The 23,897-nt window shown below is 36.8% G+C and overlaps 1 protein-coding gene across 1 annotated transcript in view; it reads left to right on the top strand.

The window, feature by feature from the left end:
- Positions 1 to 2,182: 2,182 nt before the first annotated feature.
- CDK13 (cyclin dependent kinase 13) overlaps positions 2,183 to 23,897 on the top strand; it is a gene marked incomplete at its 5' end in the record, with an annotated part of 34,177 nt that continues 12,462 nt past the window's right edge. The window contains 7 exons of the mRNA XM_075747037.1: positions 2,183 to 2,790; positions 6,366 to 6,533; positions 6,813 to 6,952; positions 8,528 to 8,698; positions 18,237 to 18,426; positions 20,898 to 20,954; positions 23,722 to 23,823. Of these exons, the coding sequence (XP_075603152.1) occupies positions 2,183 to 2,790; positions 6,366 to 6,533; positions 6,813 to 6,952; positions 8,528 to 8,698; positions 18,237 to 18,426; positions 20,898 to 20,954; positions 23,722 to 23,823 (1,436 nt within the window). The remainder of the gene's footprint in view (positions 2,791 to 6,365; positions 6,534 to 6,812; positions 6,953 to 8,527; positions 8,699 to 18,236; positions 18,427 to 20,897; positions 20,955 to 23,721; positions 23,824 to 23,897) is intronic.

Raw genomic sequence — 23,897 nt, 5'->3', positions numbered from 1 at the left:
TGGAGATACATAATTATACTGATTCTACAGCTGGTGTGGATCTGTAGCAGCATACCTCTGCTTGAGATAATAATTCCTCTCAGAAAGTGAGATAACAGTGTGCGGAGAGCTCCGACCTAGAATTTGAAGTGTATGTATTGTCTGGATAGTCTTGGCCCTCCTTTTTCTACCTACTACACCATCATAACTCTATATTATGGAACTTTGTACTTTTTTACTTTTACTTCAGTTTGGCCCAACCTCTGAAAACTTTCTTTGGGATTTAGTACTTAGATTTCCAACGTAATAATGAGAAGTGTAAAAACTATTATTATTATTGTTGTTACCACCACCATCATCATCTGTCTTTGTTATCCTGCTATGCCAGAAAATTCTATAAATCCTGCTTTCTGGCATAGAAATGAACCGTGTTAGTTTCCAAGACTTGTCATGTGGGGTTTGGTTTTTTGTTGTTTTTGCTTTCAAGGTTCTCTAGCCGTTTGGATCAATTTCAGTTTTACCTATAGAATTTTGAAGCTTGTGCTGCAGTGTACAGTGTGCACACCTACACATTGTTTTGAATCACTCCTTCATAATTTTGACTTATCTCAATGAATTTTTATGTTGCTTTAGAAAGGAGACATTTTATAATGCAGGAAAACTGTGTAAATTTGGAAATTAGTAATTATTGCACACAAAATAGAAGCATATACCATATCAAATATTCAGTTGAAGCACTGAATGTTATTTCTTCTGTTGATATTAAATTTGATTTAATTTAATTGTTACTAAAATTAAATTTAACATGGGGTGGATAGTCCTGACCATAACGATTGTAGTTGGCTGCTTTGGTTTTTTTCTCTTTAAAGTTTTGCCAGCCTCCATACACTGGTGTGCTATTTTTTGAACTCTGAAGTTCTTGTATCTCCAAGAAGTCTTATTTTTGCTATTGCTTAATAATTTTTTTCTTTGTCCAGCTTATGAATTTATCCTTATTATACTTTTTCTTCCCCTTTAAGTGATATACTCAAGAGAAATATATTTCCATCAAACTTTAACTTTTCCATCAAGAGAATCTTGGTGAATGAATAACCTTACTATTCTTAGTATGGTAAAATGGATTAAACCCCCCACATTTCATTTCATTTATTTCATAAAGTTTCTGTGTGGTAGCAGTGGATTAGGCTACTTTACTTGTTCTCATGCCCTTCACCCCAATTCGTTTTTTTGTGGGGGGTTTTTTTGTGGGTTTTTTTTTTTCCCTTTTGTCTTTTAATGAAAAACTGAATCAAAACTACTGGGGAAATTAGGATATCCCTCTGGAAAACTGAATGAAAAATAATTCATGTTAAATGGTATTTTTGTACAGTAAAAGTGTTTTTCTAACTGTTAAGATTTCCTCCTGCCCTCATTCTCTGTTGTTTTCCTGTTATGATTTTGTAGATGGCTTAGATTTACACACACACACCCCCTTTCTATTGGTCTCTTTATTCTGATGCAGGCATAGCATGGGCCTACTTGTGGATTATGTTTGCTTATTAGTAGCTATAACAAGTATTGGGTACTTATGGTTTTTGGGAAAAAGTATGTGGTTAAATTTTGAAAAAAGAAAGTTAAGGTTTATTGCTGTCTTTCAGTTAGTTACATAGCAGCCTTTAGTATTCAGTATTTTTTTCAACTAACTTATTTTAATGACCATTGTGAAAGTAAAAATTAAGAAATTGCTTACTTCTTCAGTGTTGTATTTAGATTTTTCTTGTCATGTTGTAACAGTGATTTAATTTTGTTGAATTCTGGTTACATAGCCAGCTGATTTTTTTCTCAAATACTGCATATACTGAAGGTGTTCGCACAAGTTGCATCGGATCAGATTTTCTTTAAAGGAGAAAAATATCTGATAAGTGGTGAGGAAAAAGGAACCTATCTGCCCTATAGGTATACTTGTATTTTGCAGTTTTTTAATGAGAAAAAGTATGTATAAGAAAGCTGTAACATTTTCTAAAATCCTGTTTAGATGGAAAATCTTGATTTTTTAACTGTGCAGACTTTTTTTTAAGGTACGGTCTCTCCTATTTCATAGCCTTGTTTATTCTTGAAGTATGGTGATGATGATTGGTTTAAAAGTAGTTTGTCAAAAAAGCAGATAGACTGAGAAAGCAGCTAGACTAATCTTTAACTGGGTAAATCTTAACTTTTTTGAAACAGGAGATCAGCAAAATCTCGAAGCAGAAGTCCATATTCATCAAGGCACTCAAGGTCTCGTAGCAGACACAGGTTGTCTAGATCCAGAAGTCGTCATTCAAGTATTTCTCCTAGTACATTGACTCTGAAGAGTAGCCTGGCTGCTGAACTGAACAAAAACAAAAAAGCAAGAGCTGCTGAGGCAGCCAAAGCTAGTGCAAAAGCTTCCAATACTTCAACACCTACTAAGGGAAGCACTGACACTGCTGTAAGTGCGCCTCAAGTGAACAATGTAAAGGACCTGAAGAAAATAAAAACTGAGCATACGCCTTCTCCTACAAGCAGCGCAAATTTGAAAAATGACAAGGCAAAGGCAAAAGTCTCGCTTCCTGAAACAAAAGGAGAAAATAATTTAATTGCAGACAAAATTACTAAGCAGAAACCCACAGCAGTAAAAGAGAATAAATTAACTGTTGTAAAACAGCCACCAGTCACTGTAAAAGAGAAAAGCAAACCAAGTACACCAAGTGTAGTAACCAAGGACAAGGATCGAATTGTTGCACTACCAACCTCCACACTGCCACCCTTGCCTTTGCCTCCCACGCTGCCTGAAGATAAAGAAACTGATAGGTGAGTTGTGACATAGATTTGCTTTTTGGAGTTGTCTCTTCCTTTTTATTAGTGTTGTTGTTGTATGTTCTTTTTTTATTGTTATTGTTACTTCCTTTGGAAAACAAATATAGATCAGGCTGATGCAATAGGTAGTTTGTTCTTGCTCTTCAGTTGTTTAACATGGTGATTGTTAGTGAACTGAAGGAATTTGATCTTAAAAATAATTTAAGTGGTTCTCAAAGAGAAGGATTTAGTCTAGGAGGAATCTTTCAATAAAAAGTACACTAAAGACGATTTAAAATTGCTGGTACATAATAGCTAGGGACTAATGCAAAGATGCATTCAAGGATTCAAGATTTCAAGCTTGGTATGAACATGTACATACTTGTGGGGAAAAGTTGAATTCAGTAGCAATATGTGAAAACTCTTAAATTGGGGGTGTGTGAAGTAAAGATTCTCTTCCCTTTGGAAGACAATTGTTTTTATAGCTGTGTGTTATTTTCGTATAATTTGTCTCAGAGCTCAGTATTATTTTAAGAATGTATAATGGAAGTGAGGTTCATGTCCTGTCATTTGTGTTAAGTTTAGAAGCGTAAAAATGGGTCTGTAGTGAAGAAATTCATGTCTATTCCAAGTGTCATCTGAGTTTAGACTACATGAAGTCTCTTCATAGTCCTAATAGAGAATACATGCTGTCAATAGGTGTATTGGGAAATTATGCTGTTGAGCTGTAATTTACTGCTTTTCTTTTGGTTTTGGTGATGAAGTTGAGAAGAGTTACTTTTGATTTTACTCGTGGTGTTACATGCTTCTCACATGTATACGAGAAATCAACTTTCACAAGTAAAATAAAATTTCTGAATGTTGAAGTAATAACTAATTTAAGTGTGATAGATCTTTTGTAAAAAATCAAACTGTAAAAGAAAGATTCAAAACCTTATGAAGTACTTTTATATCCCATATCTGTGAAACTAGCCTGTCTTCTCTTGTTCTTTGAGAAGTGTGTAGTGTTTCTTTGATTAGTATAGTAGTTATAACTAGAGATGTAAATGTTTCTCCTGTGTTTGCTAGTAATTCAATGCTGTGGTAAACATTAGGATGCACAGAAGGCCTTGGCAAATAAATACAACCTAACAAGGTATTAGATTTTTTTTTTTAGTAGTAAAAGAAAAGTCTTTTTTTTCTTGCCCTTCAGCACTCTAGCAAATGTCATTCCAGTTGTTCAGAATCACATCTGTGTGGTGAATGTGTGGTTGCATTTAAATTTATGACAAAGTCATCCTCTAGGTAAATGGGATTTCTGACACTGTTATTTGAGAGCAACATTTACTGTTTTAACTAAAAACTAGGCTAACTAGTTTAAATATGACTGGTTTGCAGTGTTAATAATGATGTTATGAAATGAGGATTCATCTTGCTTCTCTTTAGTATTTTTTTTAGCGTAATACCTGTTTTAAGTGTAGCTAAACTGCACAGAGGAGTTAAACTACAATTAAATGGTGCTATCAGCACTGAGCTCATTCTCCTTTCCAGAAAAAAAACAGCCTAAGGCTTGCAAACAGCTGCATTAGAAAAATTAACAAGTAATAGAATGTAATTTATGCTTTGCTTATAGGACGTTATAAACTTCATATCAGAATGCTTGTGATTACAAGTTGTGATAAAGCTTAAGTCATCAAAGAAAAATGTTCAACGTTTTTTAGGGGCAAGGAGGGCAAAGTTATTTACCTTGGGCTCAAAATTACTATGCAGAAAGTGTGCCAACAAAGCAAGCTTGATGCTGTGCAGAGCTGGATGGTTCCTAACGCTGTGTCAGTTGTGAAGTTCAGTAAGAATCTGTTAAACCCACAAATAAACTACCTAAAGGAACAGCTGTGTTGCGAAACCACTGTGTAGGTTAGTTGAAAGGGAAAGCTGTTCTGGTGGTCCACGACTTGTGATTTAACAGGCCTGGAAAAGAGGCTGCTTTTGGCTGCCTCTGTTTTCCTAAACCACTTTTAAAGTCTGTTTCAGTACCTCTCATATATTGTACTTTCACTAATATTTGAAAGTTTGGAAGCAAAATTTTGTGAGAGAAATACAAATATATGAATTCAAAATTAAGCATTTTTCTTTACCATGGTAATTACATGCACTGTCCAAAAGTGCTTTATTCTTTATAGCGTGCTAACTATTGTATTTGTGATGAGGGCAGTATGTGCTTCCTTGAGGTGCCTCTTTAAATTCAGGCAGTGGAATCTTGAGAAGTGGTAGAAGACATTCAGGTGTTCTGCATAGCCATACACAAAACACTGGAATGCTTTATATAATTAAATAAAAGATTGCTAATTGCAGTTAATGTAAGAAAGAAAATACGCATTCACTGTGATAGGAGATAGCAAGATCTTTCCATTTACAGAAGTTTATGCTTTGTCTGTTAAACTAAATAGATTATAAGTTGCAGAAAAACCTCTAGAAAAGGTTCCCAGAGAAGGATGCTGACAATAGAATAGTGCAATTTGGCAAATACAGCTATCTTGGAAAATGTCCCCTCAAAGCATGACAGAAAGTTTTCTTGATGCAATGACAAAGTTTGAAATTTAAAGAGAGAATACTGTATGAGAGTCCTGTGGGGAAGAAACGTTATGTAATTACATATAGAGATGGTTGTGGTTTAAAAATGCTGGATGCGCAGTAGCTGCACAAATCTAGCTAAAGGAAGTTCTGGTAAAATGGAACCATGTGTTTTAAAAAAAATATAATCCTGCAGGAAATATGATGTTTTCAGAATTTCCCCATTAGAATGGGAAGAGCATTTCTAGAATTATTGTGTATAGTAATTGTTAAAAAAATACATTCCTGTACATGTGTTTGGGGGATTTTTCTCAAGACAGAGATTGACTGTCAGTATCTGTTACCTAATAATGGTTGATGATTAAAAATGGTCAGATATCAGTAACTCATGGCAGAAAAACATGTAGTCATTTTTTTTATCTGATTTTTTTTTTCCACTTGATTTGCATGCTTATCACTAGAAATGTGTTGAATCTGGAGTGTTTCAGCAAATGTACGAGATTGGAATCTGTAAATGAGGTGGTGTGGACTGCCTCGTAATGACCTGCAGTGTTACTGTGGCCACAAAGCTCATTATCTCTGGAGAGCAACATTATAGTGAACTGGATTAGGGTAATCTCTATTATATGGGAAGTCAGAGTACAGATTTTACCACTACACTTCTGATGTCTGGCAGCACCTGAGCTCTAAATATTCTTAATAGTCTAGGCCATAAGTTTGAGAAAGACCTTGTGCGGCAGAAGAAGTCTGGCTTGGTAAGGCTTGTCATCTAACCTCAGCTTTCACCAGAAAGATCTGATTTCATAGTCTCTGTAGAATTTTGGTAGTTAGCTGTGCATCTTCCAAGAAGCTGTTTGTGAGCCATTTGTAATCCATAAATCAAAAGTCCTGCAAATTCTAAGAGCAGAGATTTCAAATGTTGATGAACCAGCAGCCTACAATGTATTTTAAAAAAATAATTCCAACAGGTTTTCCCTTATGTATGTTAATATCATTCTACTGTGTTCAACTTATTAGCAAAATTGTGTCTTTTTTAATAGTTTGCGAGAGAATCTTTCCGTGAAGTCAGTTAAAGAAGCAGAGAAGAAACTTCGCCATCTGCTTGCAGACTTGCCACTTCCACCTGAGTTGCCAGGAGGAGCTGACTTATCCAAAAGTCCTGAAGAAAAGAAACCAGCAGTTCAGTTACACAGCAAGAGAAGACCAAAGTATGTTTATTAGACTTTTTTTTAAAAGCCTGTCAAGCAAGTAGAAGTGATAATTGTTTCTTTAAAATACATTCTTTTAAAAATGTTTCTGCTTCGTAATGACTTTTTTAGTATTAATTTAGACTTGAATCAAACTGCGTGGTTTATCGCCACTTGATGGTAGTAAGCCAGTTATCTAATAACGTCTCATAAATATTTTGTGTTGAGGTTTTTTTTCAAGGTTAAGACAATCCTTAAGATAAATTAGCTGTATTCTTAGAAATACTTGTTGTTTTCTAGAATATGTGGACCACGACATGGTGAAACAAAAGAAAAAGAAATAGATTGGGGAAAGCGCTGTGTGGATAAATTTGATATCATTGGTATTATTGGTGAAGGCACTTATGGGCAAGTTTACAAAGCTAGGGATAAAGACACAGGTAAGTTCAAAAAGGTAAATTACAATTCTAAAGTGAACTGGATATTTTGGTTTTGTTTTTATATTGAGTAAAACCTGTAGTATTCTGCCTTCTAATGTCTCTGATAGTCACTAGCTGATAGTAGGAAGACAATCTGCCTCTCTGCAACACAGCCTTGAAGTGTTGCCTATTGGGTATTTTTCTTGCAGTATAACTGACTTATGACAAAACAATGACATAATTTTTAGATTTCATGTTAAACTATTGCTCAAACGAGCAAGCAGTCACCACTGTGATACTTAAGAATATTGTCATTACTTCTAAATAGATAATGCATTTAAATTGGTTCTTCATATGTGCTGTATGTTGCTTGATCGTTTTATGTTTAATTAGTGGTTCTTTCTGTGACTGCTTGCCCTTCTGGCTTATTTGTGCACGCTTTAAATGCTGGATAATTTTCTGCTTCAGCAGTAACTGAATCACACAGGATCACATACCAGTCTCAGTTCCTTCTTTCTGATCTCCAGAAGAATAAGCAGTGTCATTATAATTCCTTCTTTATTCTTCACCTGTGCTTGTCCCAGTTTGCAAACTTTAATTCTTAAGTTGAACTGTCACAGATTTTATTTTTTAGCTACTACCTTGGGAACCATTGCGAATCATTGTTAGGAGTTTCTTCCTGCTCTCTTGTTATTTGGTTCATCGCACATTTAACTCCTTAATCCATCATAACTGTATTGCCTCTTTGGCAAGCTTCAGGTTATTAATGTGTGGTGTCATTTCTTAACCTCCAGTAGAAGTTGTTGCTGTCTGTATTGAGTGGGTCCATATAGTTACAGCAAACCTTCCATTAGCTTTGAATTCAAATCCTGTGTGAAGATTGGCATTCAGGTGTAGGATAAGTCCTTTTTAGGGCTTACAAAGATATCTGTACTGTCAATATACTTCCCAGACAGCAATAAAATTCCTGGCATACAGTCTTTAGATATCCTCCATCATGAGCAGATCATGTTGCTGCCATTTTGCAGAATCTAGCTTCATCCAGCCCAACCTGCAGTAAAATAATAAGGAAAATTGCTCCTCACTGTAAGCATGGCAGTGACACTTCTGCTTGTAGAAAGTATGCTGTGGAATTTGAGAACTCTTTAGTTGTCTGACTCATATCTTGAACTATGTAGTATTTCTGGCTAGATATATGCATTCTGACCTGTGGTGAGGTAGTAATAAGAAATCCAGAGCAGATACAGGCTTCTGTCTCTGAAGCTGCTGTTGATAATCACTCTTATATGGGAGTTTATTGATAGACTCGATGTGGAATATCAGGACACAGGTGAGCGAGGTATGCAGGAAGATGATGACAAGCCTTGCAGTGGGTAGCTGAAAATTCTCATTTATAGTTTTGCTTCTCCATGTGATTGTTTCCCAACAACGGTTAATTCTATTTCCATTCAGCATAGTGTTTGGTGCAACCAAGGCTGATGCATTCAGAAATAGTAACAAATGAGAAGGGTTTTAAAAACAAATGAACAAACCCAATACTAAATCCCATAGTTTGCTTGCTAATCTGAAGGGTTTTTTATTTAAATTTTCTCTTAGGGGAAATGGTGGCACTAAAGAAAGTACGTCTGGATAATGAAAAGGAAGGGTTTCCAATTACAGCTATTCGGGAGATTAAGATTCTGCGACAGCTTAATCACCAAAGTATTATCAACATGAAGGAAATAGTGACAGATAAGGAAGATGCTTTGGACTTCAAGAAGGACAAAGGTATGTATGCTAACACAGGAGGGTAGCTCTTTCTGGTCCTGTTCTTAGTATGACAGTCTGCTATGCTGGATTTGAAGTTAAGCTTCATTAAAAAATTTATTTGCAAATTGTGATGCTTGACAAGACATTTTAATTTTTATTTGATTACTATTAGAAGTCCTTTATTTAACTCAGCTGTGCCTTTTGCTCATAGAAACATTTTTTGCAAATATTCTATAGGATAGAAAAAATTATTACTTGATTCCAGTTTTGCTGGAGAGGAACAGATGTTTGACTCCTTGACGCTCACGGATTAGGGAGGCCAGCAACAATAGGAAGCTCTTAATTGTGAGCTTTTTTTAACCTTTTATTTTCCTTGTAGTATTTTCTCATATAATTTAGACTATTGTAGACTCAATGCTGAAGAGGTGTTTTTCATTGTAGGCCTCTGTTTTATCTGAATTGTGGTTTAGTTTTTTCATAATTGGGTATGTGTGTCTTGAAAGCTAGAAGAAGGATAAATGGGAAGAAAAAAAATGCAAGATTTGTGTAGTGGTGGTGGTGTTTTTAGTCAAATAGAAGGTATGCAAACTCTTACTTTTTTGGTTCCTTCAGTGTTAAGTCTGACTTGTTTGAGTAACTGTGACCTCCTTAGCCCACAGAATCAAGCAAATACAGTGGAAGTGATACAGTGTTGTTGCTTGGTACTTTGAATATCGGAGTGGTCATTTTGCCACTTCCTTTTAGGTCCAAGTCTTATCAACCTATAATTTTGTGGTATTTTAGTGTCCTGGGGGCAAGTTGATATGTGGTTTGGCTGAGGAGGGTGTTTGGAATGTGGTACCTGTGCTTCTTCCCTGCTCTCTCTCCCTGAGTTTCTATACAGCATGCCCAGCACCAGTGCAGGTAGAAAACACCGTATGTACTGCATAGCCAGCAGCAGAAATACCAGGTGACGTTGTGATGAGTCAGAAGATGGCTGTCACAATTAAGCAGGAATTAGTTTGGCCTTTTATACTTTCTAAAGATGCCAGGAAAATACCTTGAAGGGTATACAGCACTGACACACTTTTTTATTGTGTTTAAAAGTAGAAAGCATCTAGCAAAGGAGTTTCTCTAGATATGTGCAGGTTCAGTGGTCAGCACCCACTCTGAACTCTGACAGTCTGCAACAGCCAGTTTAGGCTTTTCGTGTGAATCTTGTACTAAGTTTTAATTAGGTCTAACCTACTTGGCTAATGAGACCACACTGAGCCTTGACTAAATACTTAATGACTCATTAATTAATTTTCTCCCTTTTTGTTTGGTGCCATGTCTAGGATTGAATTGTAATTTTTTTTGGTGTACTTCAAACTGTGTCTCATTAATTTCAAATGTAATTTTTTTTTGTCCAAGCCTGTATTTGTGCTTTTGATATTGTTTTCAATTTAATTTCTCATTCTTATTTAACAGCTTATTAAAACAGTTACATTTTCAGAAAATTTGCAAAGGAAGGGGCTTCTCTGGAGATGGTAGAATAAAATTAGTTTCTGATAGTCTCTTGAAAGCATTAGCATGATAATGAGACTCTGCTATTACGATTTGTCTGTGAAAAGATGGCAGTTGGTTTTTTTCAGGCACTGCATTCTGTATTTCTCTAATGAGTAGTTCATTGTGATGTGGGGATTTATAGCTGAGATGACGTGGCCAAATTGTAGTCAACACAGGGAATGAATGCAAGCAGGAGGAAGTTTGGTCATTTTCACAGTAAACCATTGCAAACACAAAAGTGGATTGCTTGGCTTATGATGGAACCATTATAAAAGTCCTAGTGATGTCTTAGGAAGAGCTTACAGTAGAAGCAAAGTGTTTTGTCCTCTGAGCATGCTTCTGCTTAATGTGTGTTATATGCTTACCTTATCTTTGAAATATAGATCTTAAAAAAAAATGCTGCCTGATAATCCCATTTGTAAAAGTAGGGAATGAGAACATTTCTGCTAACACATGTTCCTCTAGTTAATATGAGTAAAGTTAATTTTGTATCTAAGGAGGTCTATCATATCCTGACCTATTACTCATCTACTTATTCACTTAAGGATTTTTTTGTTAGATCTCAGTAATTTAAAATGCAGCAAATTTACTTTTCTGACAATTATGTAAATATTCGGTACACTTTGTACAGTACTTGTTTTAAGGATACTTTTTAAGTATCCTTTTTAAGTACATTGGCCTGCAAACCAGCCATGGCTTGGCTTGTACAACTTTGTCCTGATACTTTGAGCTGTGTTACATGTTTTTAAGTGACTCAAAAGTTTGGAAGACACAGGATTATGTATCTGCCTTGTCTCAATATTTTGTGTGTTTCACTTTCTTAAAGTGGAAGAAAAGTATATCTGTGTTTTATCCTGTCCAGCATAGCGTATAAGCTTAATGCTAAGAACAGCTTTAATAGATAGGATTGATTTTATTCTTTCTCAACCAACCAATAGAAAAAGAAATGTAACACATTGAAGCAGTGTTGTACATATGTTATAAAGGTATTTCTATCAGTGGAAATACAGCACATCAGTCAGCAACAATTGGTTGTATAGGTTGGGCGTGTACACAGCTGAGTGGGTGATACATGGATCTGCTATACTGAAGATCTGAAGTTTTTACCTTTTGCAGTCTTCATTACGTGTAAGACATGCTTGATGATCAGCATTACTGATTATTAATTGGGAAGGTAAGATCTTGATTCTGAGGCACAATCCTGCCAGGTAAAATGCATGTTTGGTGTGGCGAGGAGTATCCATTTTGTATGTTTCTCATGTAGGCTTTTCTCTCCTACCTGTCATTCAGAGGGAGATACGCGAACACACAAGCTTAGGAATGGGAATACATGACTCAGTTTGTATTCTGTCTTGTGTGTATGTCTGTGTAACAGCTGACTTAAAAAAAATATCTGCTGAACATACTGCCAAAACCTACTCTGTTTCTCTCAGAACATAAAGCCTCATTTGACTTGATAGCACTGATGAGCTGTAGTTTCCATTCAGTTTTTTCCTAAAAATCTTAGAACTTCATTATTTTTGTTGAAAATGTTTTCTTCTAGTGAGCTAGTGCAGGAGCAATTGTGGGTGTCAGTCTTCAACAGTAGTAGAAGTAGCCTGATGCTGTTGGTGCTTACGACCAAGTCTACTGGCAACTTAACTTTCCTTTGCTTTTTGTTTGCTTGATGGTAGTTCAATTTAATTGGGGTTCACGTTCATGAACTTCAGTTCATATCCATTTGGAGCAGGAGGATTGTACTTTACAGAAGCTCTTCATCTTCTCTTTGTGTGAGAAAGATTGTGTGACGTTTCCTGTAGAACAGTAATTGAAGAAAACAAGATTTAAAACAGAAGTTGAAAACAAAGAGCTACTTCCTAGGTATATTCAAATCTATACACCTCATAAGCTAAGTTAGTTGAGCCACTTCATCAGTTATAAAGTGAATCATTGGAAAAAAGGCCCTGCTTACTTTGGACTTTTGTCAGCTCTGGTTTGTTTTCTCAGTGAGTCTGTGATTTATGTGACTTAAGTGTCTGTCTTTTTCTTTGGGCACTTGAGATGGTCTTTCAGTTCTCAGTTGCGTCTTTATCAGCTAGAAGCTGTTTGGCAGTGCTCAACAGTTTAGGTATGGGACTGCCATGATCTCTTTTTACTAAACACATGGAGAGCACCTGACTTAGCTTTTGTTGTTGTGAATGTAAAACCAGTAGGTGTACTGACTGACGTCTCTCTCCTTTTGACTGGAAGAGGCATTTTCAATTGCTAACCTGAGGGAGGATGTAAAACTTTGCATGGGAGACTCTAATAAAAAAAGATCTGGTTAACATCACAGCTTTTTTTTTTTTTCCTGCATGTGGATTATCTATTTGTATTGTGTGTGTGTTTCTGCAATTTATTTTAAGATCTAAGTTTACTTTAGATAGCTTATATTTTGAATTAATTTGCAATACAAATTAACAAACCTTTTTAGGCATGAAGTCAGTATTTGTCCTGACAGCACTGTAGTACACGTGTCAAAAGGACACTGTCGTACATGATCGCATGATTAGCAGGTTACTTTCTCACAGCTGTCAAGGATACTCAGTGTGTCTGAAAGCTTGTGGTTTGGAAGGAGCCTGTGACAGCGATCATTTAGTCATCAGAGTACTTCACTACTGGGTTCCTTCTCTACTTACTTGTATTGTAGCTAGCTTTATCCAGGTTTCCTGAGAAGCTGACTAAAATCAAACTGATCTGAATTTCAGAAACCTCTAATGATCCGCAGCTTGCCTTGCTGCTCCCGAAATAGCTGATAGAAACTTCTTACCCAAATAGTTTTCATGCTACAGCTAAGTTATCAGGAATCGTGCGACTGCTTGAGTGGTGCTTCCTGTTTGTGTGCACTGGATGGGGAGTCTGGTCTGGACCTAATTGTGTGGCTTTTCAACTTGATCTATGTTACGGCAAAATGAGAAAAATCCCTGATCATTAATCAAATATTTCTGATATGTTTGGTTTACTTTTCCTCTGCTTTAAGTTTTTTGTTCAGTTTTGTATTTGCCTGTAGTATGCGATGAAACAAGGACAGTATTTACGCCTAGGGCTGCATTATGCCCTTGGCTGGTATGCCTGTTTCAGAACGTGTTTCCATGTACATGCAGTTTGGGTTGGATTTGTTTCAAGAGGAGAATGCAGTTGAACTTGGTAGACAGTTGAACAATGGGAGAATAACAGGAGGATAACACTGTCATCAAATAAAAACTTAATATTGGGTGAAAATGTAAACAAAAAAAAGGGGCGGGAGTTCTGGTTTTATTACACTAAATTTGTCTTAAAGTGCTGTGATATCTAAATGGAAAAATGAGTATTGCAGTGATGCTTTCTTTAGTCTTAAGGTGATTAATTCAGCGGCTATGCCTTTATTAGGTGTTTTTCAAATTACAAAATAGGTTTGTAAAACATGAGTAGAAAGAAAAGATGAATGTTTAAGGAACTTCAAGGAATTTGAATGTAAGGAACTTCAAGGAATTGCTGGACAATTTCTTCTCTAGCTTTCAAGCTCTGCTTGATGAAATTCTGTTTAAACCTGTCTTGGAATAGAGTGTATCATGAGTACTGGAAGAGAAATTTTAAGGCAATGGAAGAGGAAATATAATCCAATTATTGCTCTTGTGTGACCCCACCTGGAGTACTGCGTCCAGCTCTGGGGGCCCCAGTACAGGAGAGACATGGAGATGTTGGAGAGAGTCCAGAGGAGGGCCATGAAGCTGATCAGAGGGCTGGAGCACCTCTCCTGTGAGGACAGGCTGAGAGAGGTGGGTTTGTTCAGCCTGGAGAAGAGAAGGCTCTGGGGTGACCTTATTGCAGCCTGCCAGTACCTGAAGGGGGCCTACAGGAAAGATGGTGAGGGACTGTTTATGAGGGAGTGTAGTGACAGGACAAGGGGTAATGGGTTTAAGCTGAAGGAGGGTTGATTTAGATTAGATGTTAGAAAGGAATTCTTTACTGTGAGAGTGGTGAGGCACTGGAAGAGGTTGCCCGGAGAGGTTGTGGAGGCCCCATCCCTGGAAGTGTTCAAGGCCAGGTTGGATGAGGCTTTGGGCAGCGTGGTCTAGTGGAGGGTGTCCCTGCCCATAGCAGGGGGGTTGGAACTAGATGATCTTTGAGGTCCCTTCCAAGCCAAACCATTCTATGATCTCTAATCAATCAAGGGGGGAAAATACGTATTGCATAAAAGAAGCTGAGGCGGCTTATTAGCAAAATAAAATCTGATGGAGCCTCATTCTGAACAATGAGTACAGAACAAAATGTTGAAAACCTGTTCAACACCTCAACATTGTACATACCGTGCACTGAATGAGGCAGGGATCCTTTTGTCTTTTTAAGCATTTTTGTATTTCAAGATGCTATCGTAACACATGTATACAAGGACTGAATTAAAATTTGCACATAATAAGACATCTCTAGTCTCCCAGTTCGTCTGATCTGTATCTAATCAGATATTTTGTGAAACCCCAAACACTTTCCCCATGAAATAATATTTGGAAAATATTTGCTTAAAAGATGTCATCTATGTAGGCTTTTGCATCATTCTCCCCTGCTGCTCCCCCCCCACCTCACCCAGCCCAAAGCACTTGTATCTTATTTAGGGAATAAATGCATGACTTGATGTCTTGCTTTGTTGAATCTGTATGATTTGATGACAGTCCAAAAAAAATCCAGAGCCTACCTGTGTGACAAAAATACAAAGTATGTTTTGTCAGGCTTTTTGGTCCCTCAGAAAATCCTTTGTGTATTACAGATCAGTGCCATGTTTTGCTGTCTTACTCATTTTGGATCAATAGCTTTTTACATCATTATACACCAACTCATTTTGTGTTTTGGTTAAGAAAACTGCTGCTGTTAGAGCTCCATGACTTGAAATATATGAACAGGAGGAGGAGATATGTTAATCCTTTCATTATTCTAAACTGGTACCTCACTTTCTGACCCTTACCAATCCTAACTGACAAAATGGTCAAAAAGATAACTTTTTCTTAAGTGCAAATAAAAGGAGTAAGGTGAGGATTGTTTCCATCCATGTGAGTCTTTATTTATTGTATACCTCCGCAATAGATTCAGCTGCTCTCTCTTATCCCATATTCAGGAGTATCACTGAACCATAGAATGGTTTGGGTTGGAAGGGACCTGAAAGATCATCTAGTTCCAACCCCTCTGCTGCGGGCAGGTACACCTTCCACTAGATCAGGTTGCTCAACGTAGGCAATATTACTACTGTTCAGCTGTTCCAGCGGCTACTCCGTCAATGTGCAGTGACATTAAGGTTTCTTACTATCTTGGTAGATGAAGGAATGGAGATGAGCTGTGTGGTATTAGCAAAGGAAATGGGGCACCCAAGACATAAACCCCCTGCTAGTGCTCTGTTGCAGCACGTGGAAATGGACTGTAGGCTGCCTCCTTGATTGAACTAAAGGATGCTGTAAACTCGAACTCAGGCTATGCTGTAATAAGCAGACTTCTGCCTGGGCGTAATTCACTTGTAAAGTCTTCCATGACCGTTTCCTTCTTCCTGAATATCAATAGCTTCTTTCCCTGTTATGAAGGATCAGATCCCCTGATCTGATGAAAACGGATGGAGGTTTGAAATGATCAACTGGAACAGTGTAACTGTTTTGTTGACTGAAACTGTAGACCTCTGTCAGAAAAGGGAACCACATTTGTCTAGAAATAAACTAACAGAAGTTTCACTTCAGTTTGTGCCTTCTTTGCAGCTACAATCGCTTCCAAATATAGTTAGAGTAATACTGTAAATCAGGTTTTAGTGGTTAGACTGCCATAGCTAGTAGACTAGGTTTAATAGATTCTCATAACCAATGAAGATTCAGCTTTGTCAGTTTTTCTTTTTAAAACAAATTCTAACATTGTATAGGTAGGTAATAATGCGTAAGTGTAATGGATCTGTGCATTTGCTCTAATATGGAAGGAACATTTAGCATTTACATTGTGCTAGTGTGTGTTTCTTTGAGAGTTGCAGAGAATATAAATAATTAAATGTCATCTCCCAGGTACTATTCTTTTATTTATGAATTGTCTCCATTGTTGTCAGCTTTCCTTCTTGCATGAGGGTAATCACAGTTGTGATTGCTACTTATAAATAATGGTGAAAAATTCCATTAGCTAGTAGGCAGAGCAGGAAATTGCTCAAGGCATGGAGCCTACTTTGCATACAAACAAGAAAACCTGGGTTCAGCTGTTCTTACTAAACAAGTGTGCAATCCCACCGACCCTTCACAGTCTTTTTTCCTGTCATGTACACACAGTGTAGCCTGCTGCCATGACAGAGTTAACTTCCCTGTGTATTCCAGACAAAGAAGATACCAAGATCATTGGTATTCAATTTTGTTGAGCTAACGTCCTCTGAAGGGCGTATCTAGACTATTCTGGCACTGCAGCATTAATAACAGGTGTTTTGTTTCAAGGCATCTTAAAATACGTCATGGTTCATACTTCAGCTGTCAGAGAAGTAGACCTAACACCAGGTTGCCAGCTATCTTGGTTTAAAAGACCAAGATTAAGACCCTCTGTGCTTTTACCATGCTGATCTGGTGAGCTGCATTGATTAACTCAGTTATGCCAGTATTAGCACTCTTTTAGTTATTTATGGCTCTTAATACTTCCTCCTTTCTTTTTGAAGTGGTGGGATCAGGTTGTACCTGCTGGATTTACCTCCTGCTCCACTTCCTCTGTGCACACTATCGGGTATTTTATGATCAGTATTTTACTTCCTCCATATAACATACAGCAGGACAAAAGGACCTAAATTTGAAACTATGAACCCAGAGTGTGTTATGCAATGGCCTGTGGTTTAGCTGCTCTACGCTGATCTTTGTTATAAGTTTAAGTAATCTTTTTTCTGTTTGTTAAATAGCAGATGGATTTAGCACTCTTTCTTCCCTTTTCAGCTACTGTGCAAGAAAACAAGTCAGTTCATTAGAATTTGGCTGTCTGCATGTATGTTCTGGCAAGCTGACTTGTCATTATTGCTCCAAGACTTTCACTAGCTTCTGAATTGAAACTTCTTGTTTAGGAACTAAAACCTGCAATGAGTTCTTGTTGGGCAGAAGCTATTTGCACTTCAGAGTGGTGGCTTTGAAATCTTTTTTGGGGGAGGCTTTTGAAAATGGAAGGTGGATGGACCCGCTTGAATGTGTTTTCTGCATTGCCACCAGTGCTCTACAGGGATTGCGCCGTCTTCTCTGCCCCAGAGTGAAGAAGGGGAAGAATTAAGTACTGAGAAGTAGATTGTTCTCAGGGTGTTTGTGCTGGAGATTGGTTATTGCTGCTTCTGAAGTACTCAGCAGTTTTCCTCTTCAATAATACTTATTTATATCAAAAAGCCTTCATTTTAATAGCTTTATTTGTGGAATTACACAGGGTAATGTGAGATAAGACCAGATTCTATTATGCTTAATGTATGTGTGTGGCAGCTTGGAATATGAACTCATCTTTACAGAGCTGCTGTTGCTATTAGGTTAGTTATGCTTTCTCATTTTGTCTTGTCTTATAGGTACTTCTAGTCTGAAAAGGGCAGGCTTATTTCTGACCTAATTTCACACTAAGAGCTTAAAAAAATCAGTCACAGATTCATGCAAGATGAACTAATGCTGTACATACTTTGTTTCTAGATTTCTCCACAAACTTTACACAGGGTATATTAACCCAGTTAATTTTTCTTTAAATAAAATGGATGGCGATGGAGACCCAATAGGGAGAGTACATGTGCCTCTAGATTAAAGTGCCATGTGGTAGAATTATATTTGTTTTCACAAACATTTGACTAGAATAATTGTTTATCTGGAAAAAACCAATATTATGAAAACATTTTACTGCACTATACTTCATTGTTGTTATTGGATATGAGGTACAGCTATAAATATTGCAGAAAATGTAAATAGTTGTGTGGAAAATACTTCCAGCTTTCAAAAGTAGGGAGCAGCAGTGCTTTGGACTACTGTTAAATCAGTTTCTCTCTTTCTATTTCTCCTCCCCTTTCCCTTTCTTTTCCTAGGTGCATTTTACCTGGTATTCGAATATATGGACCATGACTTGATGGGACTGCTGGAATCTGGTTTGGTTCATTTTAATGAAAACCATATTAAATCATTTATGAGACAGCTGATGGAGGGCTTGGCCTATTGCCATAAGAAGAACTTTTTGCACAGGGATATCAAATGTTCAAATATTCTACTAAATAATAGGTATGGATATTACTTCAAGTATATAAAAAAATTGTGTGTTAACATCTTTAAATCTTTCTTCTAATCTGCACAGTTCACTTTGTCATTAGCAAAACTTTTTTTTTTTTTTTTTTTTAGATTGTCTGGTTTCTTTAAAATCAATTGTAAAATACTGATCTGGTCACGTTACTGCTTAACACTGGATCCTACAATTGTTTGTTAAACTTCCCTGTGTTAAAGCAGCAGGATTAAAACTTGAATCTTTTAGGTCAGAGTGGGGGGAAATTATCTTGAGTTCAAATATATTAAAGCAGAATTTTAGGAAATAAATGTTTGATGTGTATTCTTTTTGTAATCTCAGTTCAAGATGAAGTGTGGCTAGGCTGGTTCTTTGTGACATAATTCTGAGGTCCTCATCTTTATCAGTCAGGATAATGCTTTAAAATAATATGTCATCAGGCATGTTCAAACATGCTTTGGCTTGCAGTTACAGCCATAATGAAATGGGGAGAAGAGTTTGTTTCTTTTTTAACCTCTTGTAATTACAAATCATATTAGTAAACTCGCTTTTGTTCAGCATGCAACAGCAGCAAATAAAAAGCCTATGTGAACATAGTGGGTAACTTCAGTACAGAACTGTTGTTACCAGATCCAGCAGTACTAAAACCAGGGAGCAACCGTAGGAGCAAGGTTTATTACAGCAAAAAAAGAGTATCTTTACAGAGCAGGTAGTCAGCTTCTGGAATTTGTTGTCACAGGAGGTTTCCAGGGTAGTGACCGGAGATTCAAAAAGGGACGAGACACATTCATGGGCAGAATCATTAACAGCTGCTAAAGGGAGTAGACAGGAATACTTGGTTTTAGCCTCCTTAACACCGTGACTGTGGGTGGTGAAGTACAAGGAAGGTGAGCCCCAAAGTGAGCAGGTTCACATGTTTTCCCTAAAAATCTGCTTAGCTGTTGTTGGAGATGAAATACTGGGCAAAATGAGTCAAGGATCTCTTCTTGGTAGGGCCCTAGTTTTGTCCCATCTTACTCCAAATTAAATTTTCCATTTTCTCCTCCTTTTTTTCTTATAACAAATTAACATTAGATTAGTTGCAGTTCTGGATTGTGATACGGACCCCTAAACAGATGTACACATGTGTCCACATCACTCCTTTTGCACGCTCACCTAATCCTGCTTGCCTGCTCATCTCCAGTGGTGGTGCTGTCTCTGTGCGCATTTGGGAACGCAGAAGCTGAGGTGTAACCTGGCAGTGGAGAAGAATGCATTATGGTAGTGGTAGAGTTTTCTGTTGTACTGTGCTCTCTGCTCCAGGATACAGAGTTTTTTTCCCCAAGGATATTTTTTGAGCATCCTTAGACATTTCCACTGGAAGAAGAAAAAGTTCATAGTTGATCTGAATAATTTTAAGCTAATGTTTATAAAACACCATTACTAGTTACAGCCTGCAGCCAAACACAGGGATTATAGATCTTTTAGATGTGCAACTTCAATGAATTTTTGAGCAAAGACATTTATCTTCCACAAATAAGCTCTCTGAGGAATAAACATGTAAATTTGAGGGGAACATTTCTTTGTTTATGTGAGTTCTCCAAGTGTTACAGCAATTCCAAGCACACATCTGAGGGGAAGAAAGGAAACAACAATCTGTATATTTTATTACCACAAGATGGTCATTCTTATACACATCAGCAAGTCTTGCCCTAATTTGATAAAATTTATTTGAAAGTGACATTTGCATGTATTTGAAAGTGATGAGAGTTTTACAACTCATACGTACAGAAAAAACAAAACCCCTGTGTAACATACCAACATTCATTTCATGTATTACAGAAGCTTGCAGGTAGCTGTTTAAATCCTCCAGACTTTATAGATGGTGAGGGATTCTGGGGATTGAGCAGTGCCTTTCAGCTGTAGAAACTGCCAGGCAAAGCTCTGTATCTTCTACTCTTCCCCTCATATATGGGAAAACTCAAGAAGGGGTTAGGGGTTGTGTCATTCAGCAAGTTGGCTGCTGACAAAAATAGAAACCCTTATCTGGTTGCTCACCCTGATTTAAATGCTGTATTTAAACTTTACAAGAGCAGAACAGGGCTTTGATGGCTTCCTAGAAGGAAGTACGACTGCTGTTTGTACAAATGCTTATACTAGCAGTAAGGCATGAGAAAATTGCAGTTTCTTCCCTCCGTTTTTTCTTGCAGAGTTACTGACTTGAATGCTTTACAGTTTGCACCTGAATTTTTACTAACATCTGGTGATGTAAATGCCATTTGATGAGCATACCTAATTTTGCTTACTTGTCTTTGATATTCAGTAGGTTAGTGTATTTGTTTACTGAAGAGGGTATAGGTTCTAAGATGTTTCCTCATTAATGTGGTTTGGTGAAGATCAGTTGCAGCTGCCTTAATCTCAAACTTCACCTGATTTTTGGGGAGGAAATCTTAACAGCATTAACCACCAAATAATTCTTTGCTTTTTCCACCAGAGGGCAGATAAAGCTTGCAGATTTTGGGCTTGCTCGGCTGTACAACTCAGAAGAAAGGTAAGATATAATTATACTGTGAAAAAAGCATTCAGAAGTTTAATCTTTTTACATAACTCTGAGGGCCAGAAAAGAAGACTGTTTAGAGCAGATGTTATTGTACTGTAATACAAGTAATTGCTTAGGAAATGGAGAGTGCACGTTGTCTTATACTGCATAAAGCCACAAAACTCTCTTTGTGCAAGTGTATTGCTTTTCCAAGTGTTCTGGGTAAATAACTGTAGAGAGTGGCCATATATTGATTGGAAATGAGGAGTTGCAGTCCTAAGTAGGTGCATTGATATGTAGATTTTTACTATTAGTTTCTGGTCTTGTAAACGTAAAGTACATTCTTTCTGTTGGTATACCTAGGAAAAGTTTATTTAGGGAAAGTGAAATTTTTTTACTGACAAATTCGTACACAATTTCTTTTCAAAAGGCATTACTTTTGTGTAAGATTTAACCTTACATTTGAAGAGGTTCATTGTATTCTTTAGGCAGTCAGTGCTGTTGAATCTGCTGGAAACAGAGATATGAGTTTAAATAAAAGTTATTCTGAAACTTCTTGTGACTTGTGCTTCTGTTGTTCTTGGCTTCGTTATGTTTGTACTCCAGGAAACAGGTGCACAGTTTTTATGATTAAGAACTTCAGTATTTATATTGTAATGTCATGCATTTGTCATGTGGAACTGGATTTTCAAAATTCAGGCCAAATGTTCGTTACACTAGTATGTACATCGGGTGGTTGGCTACAGAGAATATTAGCTACCTGAGCTTACTTTGATTTCTGCATACCTGATTTGGGAAATAATGTCTATAATGTTAGCTCTATGAGTGTATTGTTTTCTCACAGAGCTCTGAGCTTGTTGTTGAATCTGATAGCATTAGTTTCACTGTCTTCTGAGCTGTTCTTTCAGGAACATATGCTTAAGTACAGTTATGGAAAATGTTGAATATAGTAGCAGGGTAAGATAATCTTAAGCAGCTGCTGGGTAATTATTTTTTTGTTTGGATGTACTTATAATAAAAGGGATTGATGCCATCCTACCTTCTTATTTTAACATGCACCAAATTGACTTAATTTTTTTCTTCTCTGATTTACCATGGGGGGGTTTAATGTCTGTTTTTAAATTAATTTAAATGTTGCTTGTAAAACTCTGTTCATTAAGAATTGAACGATTGAAAAGTTCAGTGTCTTTATAGCGCAAATAACAGATTTTACTGTATATCAAACAGCAACATTATTATGCCATTATACATAAATGAAGCCAAGATTAAATTGTAGTTCTACTAACGAATAGAATTGCCAGTTGAACTTGGGAGGATAATTAGAATCTCATTAGTAGATTTTTGACAATTCTTTTGTCATTCATTTTCCTTCTTACTAGCTTCTGACCTGCAGTATTGGGTGTAATTAATGTATACCGACAAGTGTATAATAGCTGCTGCTTTAAATTCATGTATTTTACATTTGTTTTTCTGTTGTTTAAAATTATATACTTTTCAGAAGGGAACAGAATTTACTAGGAACATAATAGGAAAGAAATTAAAATTTCATTTTAAGTAAATTCCCATTGTAAATTGTAAATTAAGTAAATTCCCATTGGTTGTTGTAGTTGTGCTCCTTTAAATGTTATTCTGGTGGATTTAATATGTTTGGAGTAGGAGATATGACAGATTGTGTAAGAAAACATCTGTTCAAATAAAAAGCACTGTATACTAATATATGAGTGGTGTATCTGTAGAGAAAGTCCATACCATGTAAACATTTCATAGAGGAATAATTGCTTCAGAGATAAATACAACAAATGATGGGATTGTTTCCAAAAACATACTACATTTTAAAAATTAATTGGGGAGCTCCTTAATGAAAAAAAGACTTGGGTGATTTTGCAGAAGTGATACCTGTACCACTGAGTATGTTATAAGAGCTTGTTAGACTTTATGCTATGGCTGTTCAAACTCTGCACTTGATGTTACTCTGCTTTCAATTTGGAGTTACATAGTATTGGTAAGAGGGAATTATTAAAACTGAAAGAATTTTGGAATCACTTTTAAGACACCTTGGCTGAAGCAAACACAAAACTTAACATCTGTTTTCTGCCTTCCATTGTGAACTGTTCTGTTGATGCTGTATCTCAACCTGTCCACAAAAAAATTACGTGTCTAAGATAGTGGAAATCCTTGCCTGAATGTGAGGATGGAAAGGATTATTCCCAGTGACCAAAACTTCTGGTTAGAGCTGTAGAGAATTAAAGATGTTGTGAAATACAGGAAGATACTGGAAGCGTTCCAGGCTTTGGAATCAAAATTGTTGAAGGATGTAGTTCACAAAAAAGGCTCTGTCTCTTTTGCCCCTACTTACAGAGGGGAAAGTGACTTTTTGTCGTCTTTATAAAATGCTTGTAGAGGTCCTACATTCGGTATTCTAATAATAGTTGCCCAGAAATTTCTGGTTTTATCCAAACAGGTCCTTCTCCTGAAATGACTAGCAATGTAATAAATATGCAGTATTTCTATCTGAATAATAATTGAGATATGGGATTCACATAGCATTGAGAAGGCTATGTGATTATTACTTATATCTTCAGTCTGTCCTTTGATAGCCTCAGTCAGACGGTTGTGTTTGCTTTTGTGCAGTGCAGCTTTGCAGGACTAAAATTAGGAAAAGGGAGTGGAAAATTGTACTGTTCTTAAACAGCACCACAGAAGTCCTTCAAAATATCACTTTTTCAGAAATGAGATCGTAGTAAAATGATAGTCCTCTCTTTTTCCTCCTCCCCAACAGCCGACCATATACCAACAAAGTTATTACATTATGGTATCGGCCTCCTGAACTTCTGCTTGGAGAAGAAAGATACACGCCAGCTATCGATGTCTGGAGCTGTGGGTAAGAGTTTGGTACAGAAGAGTAGCAAGCATAAACACAAGCCAAAAATAAATCTTAACTGTTTCTATCAATCT

This window comes from Balearica regulorum, chromosome 2 (assembly GCF_011004875.1).
Source record: "Balearica regulorum gibbericeps isolate bBalReg1 chromosome 2, bBalReg1.pri, whole genome shotgun sequence".
Taxonomy (NCBI): Eukaryota; Metazoa; Chordata; class Aves; order Gruiformes; family Gruidae; genus Balearica; species Balearica regulorum.
This window is presented reverse-complemented; position numbering and strand designations above follow the sequence as displayed.